The 26409-nt window shown below is 29.9% G+C and overlaps 1 protein-coding gene across 1 annotated transcript in view; it reads right to left on the reverse strand.

Moving 5' to 3' along the window:
- Positions 1-5662: 5662 nt before the first annotated feature.
- The window catches only part of LOC145269141 (uncharacterized), a 57050-nt gene continuing 36303 nt past the window's right edge, over positions 5663-26409 (reverse strand). The window contains exon 4 of the mRNA XM_080124748.1: positions 5663-6932. Coding sequence (XP_079980874.1) covers positions 6183-6932 — 750 coding nt within the window. The 3' untranslated portion in view covers positions 5663-6182. The remainder of the gene's footprint in view (positions 6933-26409) is intronic.

A 26409-nucleotide genomic window follows, 5' to 3' on the forward strand; every position in this document is an offset into this window, starting at 1 on the left:
ATGTATCCCAGCAGAAGAGATTAGCACACATGCAATTCAGGGAAAGAACAATTATAGCCCAACAACTAACAGGTGTTTACTGGTATAAGAGCTCAAATCCAAGTGTATCCGAAATTATAGAATAGTTGGCTGTGATCGATCCACACGAGGACAAGGTTGGTTGGTCGTTCTAGGTCCTTCACCTTCAATACGAGATGACCTTTAGACTTGATGTTGGTGGTCCTGCAATTTAAAACACCTTAACACTGGACCCCCCCCCCCCGCCACTCGAAAAAAAAAAGGAAAAAGAAAAAACGATAATGAACTCCTTAGTCCGGTTTGTATGCAAGGATTATATTGTTGGAACTAGATAATTACAGATTTAAAAAAAAAACTGTACAATATAAAATGCGAAGCCAACACTCCATTTGAGAATTAGAAACGTATCCTTTGTAAAAACAATAAATCTTTTGTTTTGAATATCAAATAACAGTCTCGTTGAAAAATTATCAGCACATGTCAACTCAAAATTGCCTTCTCTTGGAGAAGTCTGTAATCAGTCAGTGTTATGAAGTGCAGCTGCAGCTGTTGGGCTAGTGAGATGGGAGTTTTCCTTGTCTAGGAATGCAGTTGACGGGCCCCAATCGAGGGAGTTCCTATTTTTGTCAGCCTGCAGTGAGAGCTTTACTCTCGCCTTCTCTCTCTTTCCTCTGTCTTCTTCTTACTCTTACTTTTTCTATGTCGAAACTCACTTGTGCAAGTCCTTATATGAGTAGACTGGATCGGACATCGCCCCATTACACTCAGACTAGCTCCTATTGGTCAAGTGCTAACCTTACATAAGCATCCCCCCATGGTTAATTTTCTATATATTTTTCTCATGGCATCGGTATTTGGAAGGGTGACCCAGAGGTCATCATCACTCAGTCGGACCCAAAATAATATTCCATAATTATTCTCCAGTATATCATTGATTCATTCCATTGATAAAAAAAATTATTGTAATTGTTATTTCAACTAACATCCATTCAGCTGCAGTTGTTTTTCCCTTGTTTTTAGTTGGGTCACCAACTAGCAAGGAAAGCCAGCAAGACAATCAGGAATTCCCCGGTATTCTTTCACATAAATAAAGCTTGACTCTATTATAACAATTATAACTGTTACATTCATTCTCACAGGGGTTGGGTCACACAATAAAAACCCAACACAGTGTGGCTTTTTGTGGCAAAAGGCATCCTCGAGAATACCAAAAAAAATAAAAATCATGCATAAAATGCAACAAAAAGAGAGATTTTGCTAATGTTTGCCACTCCAAGATGAGAGATAAAAAACAAGCAAGTAAAAGAATGACACAGTGGCACAAAAATTATAAGCAATACATACAATGATCATCCCAACAGAATAGCAAACCAGTTCCAATGCCAAGATCAAGTTGTAAAGGAAATTTAAATGAAAATACATTGTTCCGAAATCAAGAATTAACCAATACCTTCAGGGCGAATATCAAGAACCTCCTTTAGTAAATGAACAAAATCTTTGGAAATTTCGATTTAATGTTCTTCTGGTGAATACCAAGCTGCTTATTCCTGAAATAAACATAATGCTCGGCAATCCATATCCGATGATGTTTCTGTAAATGAATACAAAATACCTCCTCCCAAAAATAAACTTTTGGTAACGCCTACTTTACCAGGCCTAACCAACTGCCATATCACTCTTTGGTGTCGTACTCTTACTAATCCAGCCCGTTACAACATCATCTTGACTCAACTTTATAATATAACGTCTCATGCTTGCTTGCTGTAATGTCTATATCTATTGGATTTAGTGACAACCCTTTTCTAATCCCAAAGACATTCTCATCAGTAAAATATGCACAAAGACTATTAGAGTTAGAGACAGTCAGGGCAACCAGATCTACCCGAGTTATATCTTCCACCTCTTAAACTTACTTGATAGGTACATGCAATTTAATGGTGAAAACTGATATTGACCATGGGTATCATAATTTTCTTTATAAGTTTCGAATTCGTTTTTGATTGTGTTTGAAAGATTATTGCTTAGTTAATCTCTAATCTCTCTCTTTATATATATATATATATATATATATATATATATATATATATATATATATATTTAAATAAGGGAGTAGTTACCAGTAATGTGTATTTTTTAACATTATTTTATTATTCCGTGTCTTGCTTTTTCATTGAGAATTATGTTTGGATCATTGTAATAATGTTTTTAAGTCATTGAAATCGTTTTTACACGCGTTTCAGACGTTCTGTGATGCGTCCTCGTCAGAAATTATTTTCAAATGTGTTGGAGATGTAAAAATGGCGATTTTCGTAGTTAATTTGAAGTTTTTCCAAGGGGTGGATGCTTGTAAGTGTTTATTATTCATTGGCATGCTCAATTTTTATTGCTCTTTTATTGGGCTTGCGAGGGAGATCGTTGACCTGGCTGTAGTCGCTATCTCTTTCTCCTAATGTTTTTTTTCTTTTCCTTTAGGGTGGGGTAGGGTGTGTGTGTGTGTGTGTGTGTGTGGAATTTCTTAACCCATTTTATATTTATATATATATATATATATATATATATATATTCACACATGGAAAAACAATTAGAATAAAAAATATTTTCAAGGCTGCTTTGAAAACTCGGATTTGGAAGCATTTATCAAGCATTTAAATCTCTTGAAAGATAAATATTAGTTTTCTTAAACTATTTCAAAGGTAATTAATAAAGTCTAAAAAATGAATAAAAATTATAAAGAAGTAAAGCAGAAATGTTATAATAAATCAATAAAACTAATATTTTTCTTAGCAGAATCATTTTAAAATGAATTTTAGAAATTAATTTTGTTTGTCTTCTGTGTTGGTGCATGTGTGCTTTTGTTATACATTAAATAAAAACTGGACAATAAACGTTCAAGAGATAGTTCTGTAAAAAACGTATATATAATTTCTGTGTGGAACAGACAAAGGGAAACATACCTTCTTCTACTGTTCTTTTTATTCATCGATTGATACTTCCATGGAAAGTTTTGTAAAATTCTGTGAATGAAGATATCTTCTGAACACCAGATGTGTTATATTTTACATAAAACATTTTTTTAAAATTTCCCTCAGAGTTTGTGCTTCTCTTTTAGTTTCAACATTTTGCTAGAAGTGTGTTTCATCAAACGTACAGGTTGCAAGAGACAAATCTCTTCTGTGGCCCGAACTGAACTCCTAACTCACTTGTGTTGATGTGTATATATCAAAACCTATTTGTCAATTATGTTCTATACATAAACAAGTTTATGTTATTTTTATTGTTAACTGGAAATATTGTTTTGCTAAATTCCAATATTTTTTATTACAAATATTTAAATTGGATTTTAAATATTTAACCAGGTAAATATTTTATTGACACTCTAAAATCTGCTATTAAAATGTTTTATATTTTCATAACATTGTAATAAATCGCAGTGTTGTCTTGTGTTATTTACTCGCTCTCTGGAGTTTTGTTGCTTGTTTCGGTCTTGCCTGCCGCTTAATATTCAATAATAGAAAAATAATTAGTGAAAAATTAAGTAATTTTCTCATCTTTCTCCATGAATACAACTTTTTAAAAAATGCAAACAACATTTTTGGAGCATGAGACAATGACAAGTTGAAGAAAGATACAGACAAAAATAAGTAACCCATTAAGCTAAGATAACGAAAAGTATATTCGATACTTGAATATTGCATTTGATAAAATTATACCAAATATATTTTTACAGAAAATAATGAATTAATATGTTAAGATAAAGATTTCACACTTCGATTCATTATTTCTAAAAATAAATCACCATTTTCAAGTAAACTATTAATGTCGGCAGTAAATGATGATGTCAAATTTTCATGTTTCATAATGAAAGAATTATTAGGATTCTCAAATTATGCAATTTCTTCATCAGTGCAAACAATCGTCCCATCACTTATTAATAAACACAATTTTAGTCGTAACTATACTCTGCACATGTACCTTACGAATCACCGCATTTTCCACAATCGATACCTAATTTTTATTATTTTCGAAAAACAAAAGAAAAAAATTACTATTTACATTTTTGTTAATATTCGTTTTCTTTAGATGTCTATTTCTGTGTTAAATCTTGGGAGATGCATCACTGAATTTGGAACTAATTCTAATCTGTTAGTTTTCAGTTAAAATAAATAATTACCTATTTAGAATTGAACTCACAACATCAAATGATTTGCACATTTTAACAAAACGTCTCATCTACATGTCAGAGTGAATGCATTCAAATTCATAAACATATTAAAGTTTCATATGAAGAGTGAATCGCATATTGTGTTCATCTTTATACTTAACATTCTTAGTAGATCACAATCTTAGCATTTATTATCCACAACATGTACAGAAAAGATTATGAAAACTTTTGTTCTTTCCTCATCACTTCTGCTTTTATTATCTGGCTGCACCAAAATTATTTTTATCTAAAAGAGTTTTGCAGACTTTCCAATTCAATTGTTTATATTTAGAGTCACTTATTTTTGTGTCCGTAGTTGTAAACAACTGATGAAAGTGGACTTGAAGTATACTGAGACTTCATACAAAATATCTCATCCAGAAACATAAACTGCCATCGTGAAAGTAGCAGTGAAACCCATCACATCCACTGAGAAAAATTCATTTATTGAGCAGCTGAGTCTAAGTGACACGCATATAAAAATTCCTTTCATGTCATTTCAACTCGGAACTATTTCTGAGGAAAAGAGTAAAATGTTTAAGCTGCAGAACCAAACAAACGCATGACCAGGCAAACTTGGCTGAGGTAGGCAAAACGAATCAAAAGGCTAAGATCTGAGCATCTTTAGAATAAGAGATGCTATCAATGTACATGCGAACATTAGAGAAAGGTTATAATCATTTGAGACGTGAATGGCACTTATAAAACAAACAAAAGTAGGTGAAATATGGCATAAACAGGCGATTATTGTGACAAATATACAAGGCAAAACACTAATTCTCTGAAAATATACCAGCAACTGCTTTTAATTGAGAATAATTTCTGTGATATCCCATAGTAATAGCATAAGATATTTAGGAGAACAACGACCGAAAATATATGTGCAAAACGAGGATTACAGGATTTGATTACTTTGATAATATCATTAGAACACAATGATGGGTGGATGGCGCCAGAGATTTTAGTATGTGTCCTTTAGACTCAGCTGGTCTTTGAACGATTTTCTTAAGAGAGTGTGCATTACGTTCAGGAAACTACTGACATAAATATCTAACAGTGCTTTATCACATCTGACACAAGGATATGCCACAGTGTGAAGATGTATGGAGGACATCTTGGGTAACTTTTGAATATTTATTGCTTAGTGAAATGATATTAGATGTGAAATGTCTTATCGACTAGCTTGACATCCATTAACCAATAAAATAATTGTTTTCTTTGTGTAGTATTGAAAGAATTGGTAGGATAGAATATAAATACAAGTTACTATAGAAGAATCAGTAGAAATACGAAGGCGAAAAAAATCTATGGTGAGAATTATAAGGAAAAAAATGAAAGGCACGGTTGATTAAATAGAAACCAATAGAGAAATAGGTTAGTCTAAAATTAAAGTTCCCAAAGACAATACATGCTCAAATGTAAAAATGAAAGCAAACTGCAATGCACATGAAACAAACAAAATATTTATATCATAATGTAACCTACAAAGTAGATATATGATTAAACTTATATTTTCCACATCTTTGAATATTTTTCCACGAGATATGATAAGAAATGTACAGAAATGGTGAACGAGTGATATGGAAATCTATGATCTCCAAGTCACAAACACATCATTTCACAAATATATGATTCGGTTATAGATTACTTAATTTAATCAGTGTATGCATAATAATACAGAAAAAAGATGTCATGTGACCTAGAAATATTTCTAACTGAATGCCATCTGTATTACTATTTTAATGTTTCTCATTTTATCATTTGTCTCTTGATGTACAATTAAATTAAAGCAAATGAAACAAGCAGCAGTCAATCAGTGCAATCTTCTGTTTACAAGAAGTTGGTCGTTTGTGTCTTTTCTGTTACTTTCATTTTTATCATAGTTTCAGTTGGCAAAATATGCATGTTTGAATTTTTCTGCACACAATTTTTGGCTTCTTATTGACAAGATGTGCTTTTACACTCAAATGTGTACCTTCATGTGTTTTTTTAAATTGGATTTGTCCGCAAATGCTGAATCACACACTTCACAAGAATAAGGTTTTTCGCCTGTGTGTGTTCGTATGTGGAATTTTAATTTTTGTGTTTCTGAGAATGATGAGTTGCACACTTCACACACATATGGTTTTTCGCCAGTGTGTGTTCGCATGTGGATTTTAACATATGATTTGTGTGAAAATGATTTGGAACACACTTCACAAGTGTGAGGTTTTTCTCCAGTGTGTACTCGAATGTGTGTTTTTAAATCTGATTTTATTGTAAAAGCTGAACTACACAAGTCACACGAATATGGTTTTTCTCCAGTGTGTACTCGAATGTGCGCTTGTAATTGTGATTTTGTTGTAAAGGTTGAACTACACACGTCACATGAATATGGTTTTTCTCCAGTATGTATTCGCATATGCATTTTTAAAGTAAATTTTCTTATAAAAGCTGATCCACACACTTCACAAACATGAGGCTTTTCACCAGTGTGTATCCGCATATGTAATTTTACATCAAATTTTCGTGCAAAAGCTGAACCACACACATCACATGAATAAGGTCTTTCTCCAGTGTGTGTTTTCTTGTGTCTTTTTCCCTGTGATTGATATGAAAATGCTAAACTACGTATGTCGGATGCACAAGGCTTAACTTTTTTGCCTACTTGCATTATCAACAAAATATCCTTACAAATTATTTTGTATTTGCTTTTAAATAACAAATGTTGATTCTGTATAAATTAATAAAATACTTTGTTTTCTCTGTAATCCTGTAAATAAAAAAGAATTTTTTTGTTAATAAAATATACAATAATAAGATATACATATATTTATCTAAATCTGTATGCCTTAATCTGTGGCATAAGTATAAACAGGAATTATTTTTAAACAATACGATATCAATAATATCGGAATTATCATAAATTAAATCTTAAATAAAATATACCAGAATTACAGATTTAGTAAAAATCATAGTTTTTATTAAATTTATTAAATATTTATCGGTCTAACAATTGATTTGTTCTTTTGAAAAGATTAAAATAAAAAGGCATTATTTACACAAGCTGTTGATGGAACAAAGCAAGAAGTTTTACACTTCGAACAAAGTTTTTTTTAATTAAAATGTGCAATAACAAGACGAGTATGTAAAACCGTTTTTATAATAAGCTTAGTAAATACCAAAGTTTGCTTTTATTTTTATATAAAAAGTTGTAAAAAGATTTGTAAATAAAATTATGTATCTTTAATTATTTTTTTGTTTGCTCATAGTACAAACATGTAAACTTTTTTATTCTATATTTTATTTACAAAGTTTTGTTATAAACACACATTTTTAAATTTTAAATAAAACTGTTATCCAATAAAACCGTTTTTAAATGGTAATCTCCTAACTTTACCATCGTTTGCAGGCAAAGATTTTGTTTTTATGAAAAAATAAATTATTAAAAAATTGTAAATAAAATGTATTTAAACAATGTTTTTCATTTGTTTGTTTGCGGTAAAATTTTATTTAATCTGTAAAGTTTAAAAGAAATATATTTGTATATGTTTTATTACTCTGTAAAGTGTATACAATTTAAAATAGTGTTTTTTGATGAAAATGTTTTTGCGTATTACCCCTTTTTCGACGGCTTATAATGGCAAAGTTAAAAATATTTGTATTAAAAAAAGCAATTTTAATGACAAGCTTATTTTGTTATACGCCTATTTTTAATTAACAACAAGCTTTTTATAAATAAAACCGTTGTTAAATAGTTAAACATTTTCGTTAATAAAAATCTGTGACCTAAAAGTTATAAAAGTATTATTCAATTCAGTTAGAAATTCCGGTTCAGTTGAATCGCAAAAAGAGGATCACATAAACATTGTATTCCTTCTACCCTAATTGATATTCTACTAATAGACTACCTAGTACTTACCTTTCCCAAGACAATTGATATAAAAAGAATTTAACCATGGTCTCCTTGCACCCCCAAGAAATAACTTCTGCAATGGTAAATGAACGTCAATAGATTGAGTTTTCACAGCTGTCTCTCCATGATAAAGTTGTAATTAAGAAAAGAAGCCGTTCAACGCCTGATATTCAAATATCTCAGCCAGGCATTAGCAACAACAAAGTGTATATTCATAGCTTTAATGGTACCAACAGAAAAGTTAGCTTTGCGGCTGTAAACTAAAAAAGGTATTGTTCTGCTTTCCTTGTTTGTTGTTAGGGGGTGATGTAACATGGACAAAAGATAGTTTCAGAACTATTAGCAAAATGAAAGATAGAACTGAAAAGCATGAGAAGCACGTTGACAATGTAGTTTCCCTATCAATTTTGGGGACCATAAATATTAAAGCAAAACTTAGTGAGGCCTGCAGACTTTCAATCATTAATCATAACATATATGTTAAGAAGAACCGTGAAATTTTATCTAAAATAATAGATTGTATTTTCTTTTGTGGGAACTTTGAAACTCCCTTACGAGGACATGATGAAAAAGATGATTCAGTAAATCCAAGTGTATTTAGAGGATATTTAAATTTTGCATCTTAATTCGATCCAGATTTAAAGAATCACTTAGAAACCAGTAATGTCTTCAAAGGTGTTTCCAAGACTATTCAGAATTACATACTTGACTGTCTTTTACAAATATACCATGATGAAATAAGGGCAGAAATTAGCAAAGCTTCCTTTGTAGCTGTCATGGCTGATGATACAACAGATGTGTCTGAACATAAACAAATGATCATTGTTTTACGGTACGTCTTGGATGAAAAAATACTTGAACACATTTGGGGATTCTTTATTCCAGAAAACCAAACCGCTGATGGAATATCAAAATGTATTCTACAACAATTAGATATAATCCTTCAAGGAAATCGCCAAAAACTGATAGCTCAGACATTTGATGATGCAAATGTCATGAAAGGCAAAAAAGCTGGTGGTCAGGCGAAAATAAAAGCAGTTTATAGTAATGCGCATTTCACTCACTGTTATGCGCATCAACTTAATTTAATAATGAGGAATGCAGCAAGCATTATACGAAATGCTAGAATATTTATCTCTAACATTTTGGTTATTCCAACTTTCTTTTCTAGATCACCACAGCATCTGTCCATTTTTCAAGAAGTATCTGGATGTAAGCATTCTACGTGTATCCGCCACAAGATGGAACTTTAACATACATAAATAGAGTTCATGAAAATGTTCAAGCATAAAAAACTGTCACTGAAATTCAGTCAACATCATATGTAGATGAGACCGTTGCAGAAGCGATAGGAATTCTGAAATATTTGAACGATGAAATTTCATATTTTGGTTTGAGCTATTTCATAAAATTATGTCTCATGTTGAAATTATTTCTCGGGAAATTAGCATATATAAAGTCAATGAATACATAACAAATTTCAAAACTGCTATTTTAGAGATAAGAAACACCAAATACTGTGAACATTCTTCACAAACACTCCAGGGCGAAGCTAAAGAACTGTGTGACTATATATCTGTTGATATAACGGACAGATATTCTTCAACTAAACATTTAATACTTGCTAAATTGTTTTACAAGATAAGCTTTGCTAGTTTTAAGAAAAAAAACTACCTACAGAAGAAATATCCTTGACAACTGAAGCATATCTCATGATTAACAAAGAAAAGTTTGAAACTGAGCTAGAAATATTTATAGTAGGTCACATATCCATGAATATTGCAAAGTAATTGATCTCCTGAAATTTATTTTGGAAAACAATTTAAACGATGTTCTTAGTGAAATCACAAAACTCATAATAATTATCTAGACAATTCCCATGACTACATAGGAGATAGAACGTTGTTTTTCAACTCTGAAAAGAATAAAAACTTATCTAAGGAACACCATGGGTTGCGAAAGACTAAATGAACTTGCAGTGCTTTCAATTAATAAAAAAGTTCTTCAGCAGTCATTCAGAAGTTAAGGAGAAAACTATCAATCTTTTCTCACAAATTAAAACAAGGAGAATGAAGTTTACTTTCAAATGAATGTAATAAGTAAAATATTTACATCTATTTAGAATTCCTTTAAGTTATTGTATTTTTATACGTGTGCATACGTATAAATTATGTATATTTTTATGTTTGTTTTATGTTTACACAATATTAAAACAATAGGTGTTTTCTTTATAACAGCACCCCACTAATCTTAGGCACGAGCCGCCACTGTACATGAATTATGAATTTTTAAAAATAGGACCCTTATTTTGGCCCACCCTGTATATATATATATATATATATATATATATATATATATATAGATAGATAGATAGAGAGAGAGAGAGACTCATATGTAATATACTGAGCTCGTGTAATTCAGTAAATTTTCATATACCAATGAGTTTTAAGCCAAAAAGAGTTGAGTTAAGGAGTAAGCTACGAAATTATCATATTTCATAATTGAGCATTAATATACTGTGAAAGCTAAATCAAGACTTCAAAAAAGGTGTTGATGGCAACAAAAAGACTTCTACATAGTGAATTCCAAAAAGGAAATTTTGAATAAAAGACTAGATGTCATACAGAGATGCCTACACAGGAATAGATTTCTGCTATCACGCCTTAAATGTAACTAAGGTATAACCTTTTACAACATTAAGGATCATCCGATGCTAGGATTAAATTTTAATGTAGAGTTAAATAGCTAGAATTGTTATAATCTAAATGAAGGATCCAAATCTAACATGCGAATATTGTTTCTATTATTCTAAACCGGGTAAGAAATATAAATAAAGTATAAAGCTCATCTAAAAATGGAATTTTTCTCCATAATGGTGAGCATTTTTGTATTCAGTTGTAGCAGTATTGACGGTGAAATAAGTGATACCCTCTTCAAATCAATAAAACAACTTAACAATTAAACTAGTTTTTATTAAAAATTAAATTAGCAATTTGGGGCTGAAAATTAATTTAATTGATTTTGTCATCTGACATCTTAAGTTGGTAGAATCCACGCTGATTTACTTATTCTCTTGCATTATTCCCTGTTCTAAATGTTTTTACCCATAAATGCAGGAGTAGACATCTCATCGGAGTAAAACACATTTGTAGCTATTGGGTGGTTTTGCTGTCAGAATAATAATTAGAGGATATACAATGTCTTATTTAGATACCCAAGAACACAACACACGAATTATAAGACATGAGCAGCATAAGTGATTAATAACAGATGTGGGTTAAACCCATGGGTAAAAACCAATTTTTTAAGATTAAAAACATAATTTATATCCTTAGTTTGTTAAATAAGCCATCGTAGCACCTTCTTGATCTGTCTGATTAAATTAATTATTAAATCATAGACGCCTTCTAGTAATCAATGAACCGAAAACATCAAACGGCCTGCATTATCTCCCTTTAGCTGTTATAGGAAATAAAAATCGACCCAGTTTCCAACAAAATTAACTAGTAGCAATTAACAACATAATTGGATTATCTCCCTTCATAATTGTCTTTAGAAACGATATGAAAACACATTAAAGTAGAATGACAATAAATTTTAAACATTAAATAATAATAGATTAGAATACCTCACTCGAAACGTTATACAAGGATTTATATATAATACATCCTTTTTATTTATTCTCATATTCAATTAAACTTCAAACCTAAAATGGTCTTAAATCTAAGTACTATAATAACGATAACCTGTAAACATTACTGTCCACTAATACGAAACTAAAATTAACTGTAACCTTATTGCAAGGTTGTTATGGCCATACCATAAAAATAGAAATAAAAATTAAAAAATTATTTTCATAAAAAAATTAATTATTGGGAAATAAAAAAACAGCGAGATCTAATTTCGGAACTCAACTAAAGGGATATATAAAAATTTTTTTAAATGGCTTAGGGTTTTCTGTGAAAACTTCTCATGACTCGTTTCTTAAATAAGGATACGAAAATTAGGCGATATATTAATATTTAAATGGGGTTTTCCATATCTATAACAAAGGTAAATGTTTCTCACATGCTTTTCCCATTAAGGGAATTTTTCTTTTTTTCTTTCTCTTCAAAAAATGCTCTATTGTCAAAAGTGTGTTTATTCATAAAGTCTGAAGAAATGCTGGTTTTGGAAAATTTTCAAAGAATATAATGTTTGAAATTGTTCGACTGGACATCGAAACAATTGTAACCTAAAATGAAATACACTTTTTGTTGCCATCAACATCCTTTTTGAAGTATTGATTTTGCTTTCACAGTATATATATATATATATATATATATATATATATATATATATATATATATATATATTGTGTGTGTGTGTGTGTTGTTTTAACAAAATCAAGACATCAAAGAATACATTGCTAGCAACAAATAGTGCATTTGATCGTTATTTACAATTGTTTTAAGACTATTCGGACAAATTCAAATCCTATATCGTTTAAAACTTTTCACAAGAAGAGCCTTTCATCAGACATTTTACCTACATCTCATCCTTCCAAAGGTTTTTTTAAAGATTTATCTTTAAATTATTAAATAGGGTTTGAATTTGTCCGAATAGTCTTGAAACAATTGTAAGTCATGATGAAATACACTATTTGTTGCTATCAATCTATTTCTTGGTGTCTTGATTTTGTTAAAACAATATATGAATGTTCAAATATAAAATATGGTAATTTTGAAGCTTACAGTTTAAGTCATCTCATTTTGACTTAAAACTTATTGGTATATGAACGGTTACGAAATTTTCAATTATATAAACCCAATAAAATTCGGAATACTATAAATAAGACTATATATATATATATATATATATATATATATATATATATGTATTTTTTTAACAATCAATTTTAATACCTTTTAAATGGTATTTTATTGATAATTGTACCAATATTAACTTCGGTTTAGCTCGATGAGAATTCAGAGCAATATAATTTATATAATCAGATAAACAACACCTTTTATTTATTAGTACACAATTTTTGTTTTTATTATTTTTTAAGACATGTTATTATATATTTTTTTTTCCTCCTTAGTCTGACAGCTGTTTCGAAGGGTAAAAAGACAAACGGTTGTTTTAATTATAGCATACCGAATCTTCATTATTTACCGTTCTCTTCAGAGACAATTAAAATCAAATTAATTACAGTCACAATTTGTTTTTAAAAACTCACATGGGGATGGAATTTTTTTATCGAGGTTGCCATCTTTAAAAATTTTTCCATGGGATTTTTATATATCTATATTTTCTTTTTATTAGCCTTATTTTCGTATTTTTTTGGTTTTTTAATTTCTTTCCAATTTATGTATCTAATATCCATTATGTTAATTCTGCATTCTTATTTTGTTTCTTCTTTTATTACGTTTGATTTATTATTTACGAAATTATTTAATTAATTTTTTTAACTTCTTCTTAAGCTAGTAATTTTTTCTTATTTTTAATTACGTTTGATTTATTATTTACGAAATTATTTAATTAATTTTTTAACTTCTTCTTAAGCTAGTAATTTTTCCTTTTTTTTTTTTTTTCGTATCTCTTGGGTGTTTACGTTTCATTTTATTTTTTTGGCCGTCTATACATATTTTTTCCTGTTATTGTTTTTTTCTCGTATTTATTTTATTATTAGGCTAAAATGGTTATCATTATGTACATATTTATTATTTCTTATTCTTATATTATGTTTTTTGTTAATTATTTTCGTTGTTTCCCATTTATAATTTTTAGTGTCAAGTTTACGGTCTTTTCTGATTTTGCGATTAAAGGGAATTAACTCTATCAATTCTTTGTTTCTTATTTATTCAGTCATTAACTTACATCTTTTAGAATTTGTGCATTTACCTTATAATTTAGTAGTCAAAGGGAAATAACTTATTTATTTTTTGTTATTAATCTTTGTCATTTTTGCTAATTTTAATTTTTTTATTAATCATATTATTATTTATTGATCATGTGTATTTATGTTGTGTTCAGGTTTGTTATTTATAAGTTTATTTGCTATTCTAATATTTTTTATTCATTTATCTTAAAACTCGGTTTTTTTGGTGAAAAGAAAATATTTTTGTTCAGTTTTTTGTCTATCTATTTGTTTACTTATTATCTATATCTTGATATTAGGAACTTATTTTTATGCAGACATATTTGTATGTTGTCTGTACGGTGATTTAACAATGAGCTTTTATCAGATGTTAGTATTTTGTAGGATTCTAGTAAACATAAGGAACATTTGCCTGATTTTGATGGATGATAACTTTTTGCCCTACCTATCACGGACCATTTCAAAGTGTACTCTATGTTTTTGCTTTTTAACTCACGTATCCATTCCCCAAGTGCAGTGTCATTATTATTTTTCTTTCTATTTGTTTCCCTCCCACTATGGTTGTTATTAGTATTATTAGTGTTTGCTGTGTTATTTATTATATTTTTGCTACTATTATTGTTTTTGTTAAATGATGAAATATGATTGTTTAGCCGGGTTTTAAACTGAGTGCTCGTACTACCAATGTATGCTTTTATACCTCTATTAGTTTTAACTTCACATTTATATACAACATCTGATACGAGGCAATTTCCTTCTAGCGGGCATTCTATAGCTACACGGCAGTTGCATCCACGGTTTTCATTCCTATTATTTTCTAAGTTATTATTATTTGCTTTTTCTATTTTGGCTCTGTTCGTTCCTATTATATTTCTAATTAAATTTGGTGAGGTTGAGTAAGAAATTTTTACAGTGTTTTTGTTTATGATTTTACTTAATTTATTGCTTGGTGGAAAGTTATTATCTATTATTTCATAGAATTCTTTTGGAATATTATTTTTAATATGTATAGAGTATGGGATGTTGAACCATGTTTGTTGCTTCCTCCTATTCTTTCTATTTGTGTTAGTGTTGTTCTCCATTCTTATTGTTTTTTCACGAGTGCTGGTACTTATGTTGTTATCAGTTCTGTTATTTGTTTCTATTTTATTTCTATTTCTATTCATTACTCTATTATATGATATTATATTTACATTTGTCCTAAAGTTAGTGTGTTCAACATTATGGTTCTTTATGTACTGTATTTTTTTATTGTAACCTGATTTTTTTATTGCTTCGTTATAATACTCCCTATTTTTGTTAAATTTGTCTTCATTAATTGATATTTTAGATAGTCTTTTAGATATGTTTGGTATTATTGCAGCTTTCATGGATGGTGGGTGATTAGATCTATTATCAATGTAGTACAATGTCTGGTTAGGTTTGTGGTAAGGTTCATATGTTTTATTTATTATATCTAGGGTAAGGTCCAGAAAGTTAACGGTTTTGTAGTTTTCATTGAAGGTTATTGTTAGCCCTAAATCATTAAATATTTTCTTTATCTTAGTTTTGGTGTTCTTAACTATTCTTATACTACCATTTATGTAAAACAGAGCATCATCACGATATAGCCCACCTTTTAGCTCTGGAATCTCTTCACTTAGTTTTTGCAATATGTATAGGCCTACTACATCAGTTGCCTGACTTGAGTCAGCCGATCCCATCGTGATGTCGAAGTTTAGGTCCCTGTTATTCCTAGTCCAAAGTTTATTATCATATTTTATTATTGATCGTCTCGCTAAGTTAACTATATCTGTTTCTATTTTGGTTATGCTAGTGAGAGTTTTTGCAAATGATATTGCATCTTTAAAGAGTTGTGGTGTTATGGAGGGATAATATGCGTCTATATCGAAGCTAATTAACATACTGTTACTTCTAATACTTATATTTTTGAACCAATCTATTACTTCATCTGAGGATATCCATAGGTGGTTTGTTATTTTCTGTTTAATCTTAGGTATAATGCTATCAAGAATTTTTTTACTTATATTTCCTATGTCAGATATACATGGGGATATAAGCCTAATGCTAGGGTTTATATTAAAGGTTTCTTTGTGGTCTTTAAAAGTAAATCTTGGGGTTAATGGGGTAAATACCTCTATTTTATTGCTAATGCCTATTTCTTCACATATTTCTTTAATGGATGTGTTTATGCTATCTAACTCACTTTTTTCTGCAATTCTATATTTTTTCCTCAGTTCTGTTAGGATCAAGTCATTATATTTATTATAGTCTATGGAGTAAATGTTCATAGTTTTGTCTGCAGGTACCTTCAGCATGTCATCATCTTTGATCTTTTTAAATGTTTCATTTATTTTTTGTAGTCTGGGATTCATGTATTTTTGTTTTTTCTTCTTTTTTAAGCCTTTTACCATGTTTAGCATATCAAGTTCGAAATTGTCAAGAGCAGGGATGTTTGGTGGGCTTTTTCTCGTTTTGATTCCATATTTTTTATCAAATTTTGTTGGTTCTCTATTGTTTTCTTCATTTCTTGTGTTACTGTTGCGATCCTGTTGGTTTGTTTTGTTTTCCCCATTTTGGCACCTCATGTTGTGATGGTATACCTTCCATCTAATCCTTTTTATGAATTTTTGAACAGACTGCAGCATGTCCATTGTGTACTTTTTATGGTCCGGTATTGCTACGTTCTTCGGGGAAAATGGTATTTCTTCCTTTGGGAACATTTTGGTCAATTTAAAGGTTCTTATTTAGCAGCTCAAACTTTTGGAGCAGATTTATATGTATTTTTTTAACAATCAATTTTAATACCTTTTAAATGGTATTTTATTGATAATTGTACCAATATTAACTTCGGTTTAGCTCGATGAGAATTCAGAGCAATATAATTTATATAATCAGATAAACAACACCTTTTATTTATTAGTACACAATTTTTGTTTTTATTATTTTTTAAGACATGTTATTATATATTTTTTTTTTTTTTCCTCCTTAGTCTGACAGCTGTTTCGAAGGGTAAAAAGACAAACGGTTGTTTTAATTATAGCATACCGAATCTTCATTATTTACCGTTCTCTTCAGAGACAATTAAAATCAAATTAATTACAGTCACAATTTGTTTTTAAAAACTCACATGGGGATGGAATTTTTTTATCGAGGTTGCCATCTTTAAAAATTTTTCCATGGGATTTTTATATATCTATATTTTCTTTTTATTAGCCTTATTTTCGTATTTTTTTGGTTTTTTAATTTCTTTCCAATTTATGTATCTAATATCCATTATGTTAATTCTGCATTCTTATTTTGTTTCTTCTTTTATTACGTTTGATTTATTATTTACGAAATTATTTAATTAATTTTTTTAACTTCTTCTTAAGCTAGTAATTTTTTCTTATTTTTAATTACGTTTGATTTATTATTTACGAAATTATTTAATTAATTTTTTAACTTCTTCTATATATATATAGCTTCTTCTATATATATATAACTTCTTCTTATATATATATATATATATATATATATATATATATATATATATATATATATATATATATATATGTATATAATATTGCCTCCAAGACATTCAAATAGAAAAATGGTTGACCATATTTTACATTTTTAAAGGAATTATCTGTGTAAAGATAAGCTCACAGTGAAGAATCAAATAAATGTAGCATTTTATAGCATGACCTCAGACAAAGTTTTTAAACCAAGTTTTAATTGGCTTACATTAAGACAATAAAACATAAGATTTACTGACAGAAAATGGAATTAAATTTTGGAAATTTATAATAAAAAGAATATGTGAAATAATCTTTAATAATTGCATTTTAAAATAAATTTGATTTAATGTAATAAATAATTTAATGAATCATATACGCTTTGAGTAATGAATAACATTTTTCTATTTTAAACGAATAAACATTGGATTATAATTCAACTTGATGTAGTTCTAAGCCATCCAATTTTGAATTTCTTGAAATTCTATTTTTCATAAGTAGAAATAATTTCTCATAAAAAAATAACAGCAAAATTTTAGTGGCTTTAAGTACATTTAACGCAATTCTCATAATGCCCATTAATTTTTTGGCAAATAATATAGTCTGTAAAATGTTTTAACTGAAAGGTGATTGATTAGGAACCAATATTTGAAAATGAAATAGTCAATGCAGGAATGAACACAATATTTTGCCATGAATAAGGTGGGTAATTATCAGCTTATATAGAATAATCGATTTTTTGGTGGTTCTTGGGAGATATAGAGATAAATGTTACTTACTTGTCCATAAGAACACCGTTTTAATGTTAGCAGATTTTGTGGTCATACATGTAAAAAACATGATTATATATGCATTTAAGAAAATGACATAAAGAAAACTAAAAGCAATAGTGACAGGAGATAAATATTTCGAAATGTATGATAAAAACAATATGCAAAATAATCTTTAAATAATTTTTTTAAAATATTATTTTAATTTAATGCAACCAATAATTTAATGAATCTTGAAGTAACAATTTAAACAAATAAACATAAAACTGCAGTTCCAAAGTCATGACATTTTGAATGTTTAAATCCTATTTTTCACAAACACAAATAATTTCTCATCAGAAAAAATAATGTCAGAATTTAAGAACCTCTGAAAAAAATACATTTAAGGCAATCCTATATAGCGTTTATCTATCTTTTGATAAATATAGTCTGTAAAACTTTTAAATGGAAAGGCGACTGATCATGAATCAATATTTGAAATTGAAATAGTCAATGGAGCACTGAACAGAATATTTTACCATGAATAAGGTAGTTATCAGCTTACAGAGAATAATCGATTATTTAATGTAGAGATCAATGTAATTTGATGTAGAGATCAATGTAAAACGTAAACTGAAAGGTTATAAAGATCAATGGGTCTTTCTGAGTGTGACTTGTTCATAAGAACACAGCTACTAATAAATGTTAACATAGCTGTTGGAATACATGAGTAAATAAAAAATATAAATGTGAGGATTGATAAAAATGGATGTTGAAAAAGAATTACAAGTGAGATCTTTGCATTATTTGTCATGAAGAAAAAATCTCTAAATACTTTTCATATAATAAAAAAAGTTTATTCACAAAAGCTGAGTGAAACATGTAATAGAAATTTAAAATTTTTACCAACTGTAATTTATATTCTGACATTTTTAGCAGATTTATGTAAGATATTTTGATGTTTTACCTTTAAGATTTAGAAGAACTTCGACATCTTCATTAGAAGATGAAGAATGTTAGTGATAATGCACAAATTATTATTCTTGAGTTTCATTAAAAGATGAAGATAATGATTTGTGCATAAGATGATACTGATTCACATGGGAATGAAGAAGGAGGAAGAATAATGATCAATGTAGAAGATTGTGTGTAAAGCATGAAAGAGATTTTAAAAACTCGAATTAACAAAGATTGATCCAAAATTTATTTATTATTTATTGTCAAAATTAACCATAGAAGAAGTGAAGAAAGAAGACAAGATAAAATAGGAAACAAAAACAATGACAAAAAAAGTAAACAATGAAAACACCTGGACATTAGTAAGAAAAAGATACATGAACAGACAAATAGCATTTCTACTGACAGTTGTATCGAACAATGCGATTAGAACTAACCATATTAAAACTATTTAAAGAAAAACAATAAAACAACTAGATGCAATGAATTAGCCCAAAATATAAGACATAATTTTGTAGAGAAAGCAGTACACTAGGCACCGCCAAAAATGGCCGAAAAATGAAGTTGTTGTTGTTTTTTTAAAACGAAATTACATTTATTAAAAACCATGATTTCTGAGTAACTTTTTTTTTCCAGAAAGATAAAACCCTGAATTTTATCATATAGAAAGCTGAATAATGTAAAACTTTTTCTACTATTTTTAATTAAATTTTAAATGTTAAAATTTCCCCAAAAGTTAACAATTGACATTTTTTGTCTTGCACAAAAAGCATATATAAATATTTAAAAAAAAAAGGTTTTTTAAAAAATTAAGTTGTTTATTTTTAGTCTAACTAAGATTTAGGGTGATTTTCTATGAATATATGCAAAAATATTATAATATAAGTACCTGGATTTCAAATAATTCCACTTATTAATATAGGCAACCAGTTACTTCGCATCAATCTAGAGTCCAGATCGAGAATATTTACGTTTGTGTTTAATAAAAAGCAAACTATGGAGGACCAAACAGGCCAAAAAAAACTTATTTTTCAGTGACGAAAATTTCAATGTATTATTAATGCTGAGGCTGGCCAGTACCAGATGGGTGACCATTTTGATGAGCTTGGTTTTTAATGTGTATGTGTGGGGGTAGGCTCCCAAAAATGGGGGGGGGGTAAAGCAGAATAAAAATTAAAATTGACCCAGTCTAGAAAGATTTCTCCTTCATTGAACGAGGAAGAACTGTAGGGTTTTTTGACTACATAAGCAACCCCGAGGCTGGCCAGTACCAGATGGGTGACCATTTTGATGAGCTTGGTTTTTATGTGTATGTGTGTGGGGGGTCAGGCTCCCCCAAATGGGGTGGGACTGGGGGGTGGAATTCAAAGCAGAATAAAAATTAAACTAAACTACATAAGCAACCTTGATGAGTTTGCTTTTTAATGTGTACGCGTGTGGGGGGCTCAGGCTCCCCAAAATGGGGGGGCTTCTTTCTGACAGGTTTTTCAAGAGATTCACGCATAATTCACAATTTTAAGTGTGATATTCAGTCATAACACACCCGAAAACCAATTTAAATCAACTTTAGAAAAACAAGTGTTCCGTTGGACAACATCGGCAATTTGACAAGAATTTATTCTAAGTTTCCTTTTGTGTAATTTTGACACTGCAAGTGTACGGGCCATACTAAAATAATAACTTTATTTAGAATGCCATTCTTAACATGGGGGGGTGTTCAACTATTCTGCACTTTCACCTAAGGTTTAACCATTTTTTTACGGTGCGTATTTTTCGCAGTATAAAAAAAGTACTGTTTCTAGTTTAAAATTAATTTTTCACTATAAAGTTTCGTTTATGGCAGACGGACGAAAAAATGTCCGCTATAGTTTCGGTAAAATAAAAATAAACACGTGTAATAATAAAAATAAATTTTTATTTACCATCCATAATTTTGTCTCGCAATGAAAAGAGAAACGTCTCGTTTCTATGTGAGTGTTGACCAACATAAATTGTACTGATTCACGCTTGCACCGGTTTTGGCAGTCATGGAGATTCAACAAAATTATTTCAGCACATATGGTCCACCGTAGTCGAAAGGCGGCAAACGTTATCAAATGGGATCGAAAAACTGATGATATTTTTTAACACAAAGGGCACAATATTTATCGATTTTTTTTTTGTATCGATTCTTCAAAGAATTCCCTGTTTAATAATGGTCATGCATTATTCGGCTCGCTAAAAAAAAAATTATTAATTTATTTATCGAAGATTTTAAAATGGCTTTTTTCGTATAAATATTTAAAAAAATTTTTTTTTTTTTGCTTAACTTAAATTAATTATTTTACTTAACATATTCACCGAATTTCACACTCCAAAAGTCAAAAGCGGAATAATTAAACACAATCAAAGTTCTGATATTCAGACGTCAAAATAAGGTATGTAAACAAGTGTTTTTTTTGGGGTTTTTTTTAATCTATAATCCTGTCCCTTACAACAACGGAATATGTTTTGTTTAGTTTCAGATGATTATTTTAAGCATATTTGTTCCCACTTCAAAACAAGGGGAGGTTTTGTAAGCAAAAAAAATATATATATATAAATATCGTTTATGAAAAATAAGTACACTGTTATAAAGTTTATTCTGCTCTTAATAATCGCTGAAAATTTCGTATTGATTGGATAATTACCTGATGTTTGGTAGATTTTTAAAAAGACGGTCCGTCAAAAAGTACTTGCCTGCCCCCCCCCCAGTTTTGGCGGTGCCTACAGTACACTAAAAACACTGCAAAGAACTTGGAACATGGAAACAAATTCTACAGGCTCAAACCAGATACAGTACTGGTAAAAGAAAATCAAAAATTCCCTTAAGACATGAAGATACAAACAAAATGAACTACTACAAACAAGGCGACTGAACATCATAATAATCAACAAGAAGAAAAATCAAATTGTACATTGTCTCAGCAGAAAAAAAACCCGGATAAATGAAGCAAATACGCCAAACTTGACAGAGAACTGAAAGGAATATGGCACATGAAACTAATCAATATAATACAAATAATTGTAAAAGCACTAATAACAGTCTTGAAGAACTTAGAGAGTTTGGAATTGAGAGGAAGTCTGGGACTATACAGGAGAGAGTAATCCTAAAAAATCTGAAATTTTAAAGAAAAACTTTGCAGACTGAAATTAATCCACATTAACTATAAGAATATATGAAGTAAAAAAAAAAAAATGGAAAGAACCCTAGATGAACAAAAAACTTAAACTGCAAAATTATATGTTAACTCCGGTGTCTGCATTGACTAGTATTACAAAATATATATGTAAAACGCAAAAAGAAGTGAAAGACCATGGAAAGCAAGGAAATATCTTCAGCATAAGTGCACAGAAAACTGGGACCTTGGGGAGGATTATTACGACAAAAATTAAAGTGAAGGCTTTGTTTTGCAGTAACAATAAGTAATTTGCAAAAATTATCAAAAGAGATTGAGTATTAGAAATATGGGGAGATTTGCTATCACTCAGACTCCAGGGAACATCACCAGTTGTCAATGTATAACCTCTAATGATAACTTGTACTCGTCAATACAAATGTTATTAGTTGTTAAGTACTGCGACTACTACAGTAAGTACTACTTATGCAGGCAATACTCGTGATATAAAACTGTCTATCTAATTGTCTATCTATCTAGTAAAGTAAACAAAGACAATAGGTTGAGCGAGTATTGTGAATATAAAGGGTCAAAGAGTAATGTTGTGACAGATATCAAACTGGGTGACCGATCAAGTTGCACCAAAAAGTATCCAGATGGGGTCCGGAAGTAACAGGAGTTCTGCTATAAATAAGCAAAGTTAATTTTAGTGAGTTGGATGCAAGAAGCCGAGTAGACAAGATGGGTTAAACAGGTCTCCCTATAAAGAAGCGACAAACTTAAAATGGAGACAGAAAAAGATTGTCATTCACTCCAGCTCTGCTGTGAGGAAATGTCTGAGAGTGAATAAAGATTATATAAATAAAAACATACATCATCCTGTGTCTGCTTTAAGTATATCATTCAAACCGAATCAAGCTCCCCAAAGATGTTGGCGAATCCCTTAGAAGGATATGCAGAAGACAGGTATGTCGTCATGTTTTGTGTATTAGAAATGTCCTGCGAACTATATGTTCTGACACACACACTCAGATTAGATGAGACATGGCCAGTTACAAAAGAGTTCAAAAACAAACAGTTCAATACACAAATAACACACAGATAAGACGTAAATGAGACATGTATAACACTACTACTATAAATGTTATTGATAAAATAGAAACTGATAACATTTTACTTTTAAGTTGTCGTATTTGCTGAAGATCTAAGTACTAGAATTATTACTACTACAAGAGGCAGGGGATTAAAATCTGCTGCTATGAAGTGGTATGGAGATGCCATAAAGCAAAGGTATGAGAAGGAGATTACCCTTATCTAAAAGCAAAGAAGTTGATCTTAAGTTCAATATGATACAAATCGTAGAAATTATGTCTAATATGTAATTAGACGTAATTTCTATGATTTGTATCATATTAATATGAACTGATAGAAATCAATATAATGTGTGATATTTATGTGTATTGCAGATGGTATGTGACTTTTGTGCAAATTGATTATGCAAACATTCGGCAAATATAATCCAGTATTTCTGAACAGCCAATCAAATTGTATGGAAGATAAGGATTGAAGTGTAAGGGGAAATTTATTATTTACTAAGGGAAGTTGTAATTGGTGAAAGACATCAGCAAAGATTAAATGAAACTATAACAAGTTTTTTAGAAAAATAGTTTTGATAAAATGGAACTCTTGGTAAATGTTAGGGGAATATTAACAGATAGTCCCAACTGGGTGAAAAATACTGCTACCTCTTCTATAAATTATTTATTTGGGACAGTCAGTTTAGTCAGAATTAATATAGGAAATTGTAAAATTGAATGAAAAGGACTGATAATTTCCATAAACATGCATCAGGTACTGGCAGGAAGCAGGAGAATATTGGAATTATGTATAGGTATTGATGTTAGACATAGGATGCTTTTTCTTTATTAATGGATGAAAATGTTATTTTGAGCTCAACCATCTTAAATGTTGTTGAATGTTACATAATATCAAATAAGATTTTGTCGATTTCTTTTCTATTCTAAAACATATGTAAAATAGACAAATAAAATGAATACAAATATTATAAATTCTTTATTTTAGTGTTGTTTTTTCTAGATATACTATCCATTGTTTTGCTGTTAAGTCAATCCTGAAGACATGCAACTCTCTCTTGATCAAATAATCTTAATAGCATACTGTCCATTTTATGAATACACTTTTACAAAACATGTCTTCCATACAAATAAAACAGTAGAGGAATATGTGCGTGCTTCTTTGAAAATATTTAACCAATAAACTCTTAAACTACTGATTTCATATAAATGAAATAAAAAGGATGCAGTAATCATACACTATGGATTTATTTAAAACAAATGGTCTAATGTTTGGTAGAAAGATTGAGTTATTGAGAATTAATACCAATATTTCTTTGGTCAAAGGGAAGGGAAAAATTTTTTTATAGCTACCAAATGTCCAGTTTTTATTTGAGAGTTGTTTGCAATTGATTTTTTTTTGATAAGATTCCTTTTGACCGGATTTGGATCCCAGGAAATATTGGCTAAGTGACTAAAGAGTTGATGCTATTAGTGTTCTTTAATAGCTTTGATGAATGTGAAGTTCCAGAAAAATTGACCAGCACGACTTGAAACTCTAAAGAAAATAACAATTTTATAATGTAATTTTAATGTAATGTTTTTAATTGTAATAATTATATATTTTTAATTACTTGAATTAGAAATTGTAGTACCTTAATGATTTTTATGAGGAAAATGTCCTCTCATGACAGTAACACAAAACAAAATCAATAACTGCAATCACATAACAAAAGACTATCACTAATACTACTGTAATAGTAAAATAAACAAAATAGTTTATTACTGCATCAGTAATTAATCTGATATTAAAAGAATATTTGATTCATTTTTACAATTTTTAAGTGCTCAAGAATGGTGTGTCAATATTCGATTCATCTTTGCAATGTCGAGGTTGCTCTAGTTTGGTGTCAGTTCAACAGAGTTGTTTAGGATCATGTCAGGTTATTTTGATTGGGTTGTTCAGGAAAATGTCAGGATGTGTCGACGGATTTCTTAAGGACCATGCTGAATTGTGTGGACAAAATTGTTTGGAACTGTGCCGGGTTTTGTCTACAAAATTTGTTGTGTTGAGTTGTGTAGACAGAAACCATTGGTTTATGTTTATTTTCCAGTTGACTTGATGGTTGTCTAAGTCTATTGACACAGGTGAAAATTTTTTTCCCTTCTCTCTTCCCTCGACACAAGCTATTTGGGCCATAATGGCCTTCGAGCTAAAGCTTATATCAGTGTTTGATGGCAGTCAATAGTGGAATGACTGGAGAAAGCTGAGCTGATGTCAAATGAGTGAAGTGTATCGAGTGCGTCATCTCGATGCACTTGTCATGTGGCATATTTATGCTGTGTACCAGCAATTAAGTGAGGAAATGTGTACAGTTTGATTGTGTGAAGAAAACACTGTACACAGCCTTTATCTTGGATTCCTTAACTGCATAGAAGTAGTTTACAGCATGCCGCCTTAAGCCAGGTGAAATGGTTGATGTATTTTTGGCAGAACTAATGTTTAGCGGCATATCAGATCAGTGCCTTTAATGTGCAGTTACTGCTGGATTTCTTAAACATGCAGAACTCCTATTACGAGCATCCTCTCAGATGGAGCACCTAGTGTTATAAATGTAATGAACCCAACCATAGAGCAAGTGATTGACAGGCAGAGGTGCTGGTATCAAGCCCTGAAGAAATATTATGTGTTATTGTTGTCAGCAGTGTGGGCATTTTGTCTAATTTTATCCAGGAAATGAGCAGGGGGGGGGGAATTCAGCACCAAACTCTTGTAAATGTTGCATTACTGGTTGTAACTATTCACATCAATTGAATAGCACGTACAACTCTGGTGGATACCAGATGCATGCAGTGATTAGTCTGCAGGACATGCTGTTATTAATGGGCGAGAAATTAGTGCTCACAGCAAACAGAAGCACACTTAATTGCTGTGGAATAGAAGTGGTGCAAGTTTACATTGGTGCAAAGCTGAGCATCAACATAGAAGATATAGCTGTGGATGAATATTTACTTGGGT

This window comes from Euprymna scolopes, chromosome 45 (genome assembly GCF_053919585.1).
Source record: "Euprymna scolopes isolate OS-2025 chromosome 45, ASM5391958v1, whole genome shotgun sequence".
NCBI lineage: Eukaryota > Metazoa > Mollusca > Cephalopoda > Sepiida > Sepiolidae > Euprymna > Euprymna scolopes.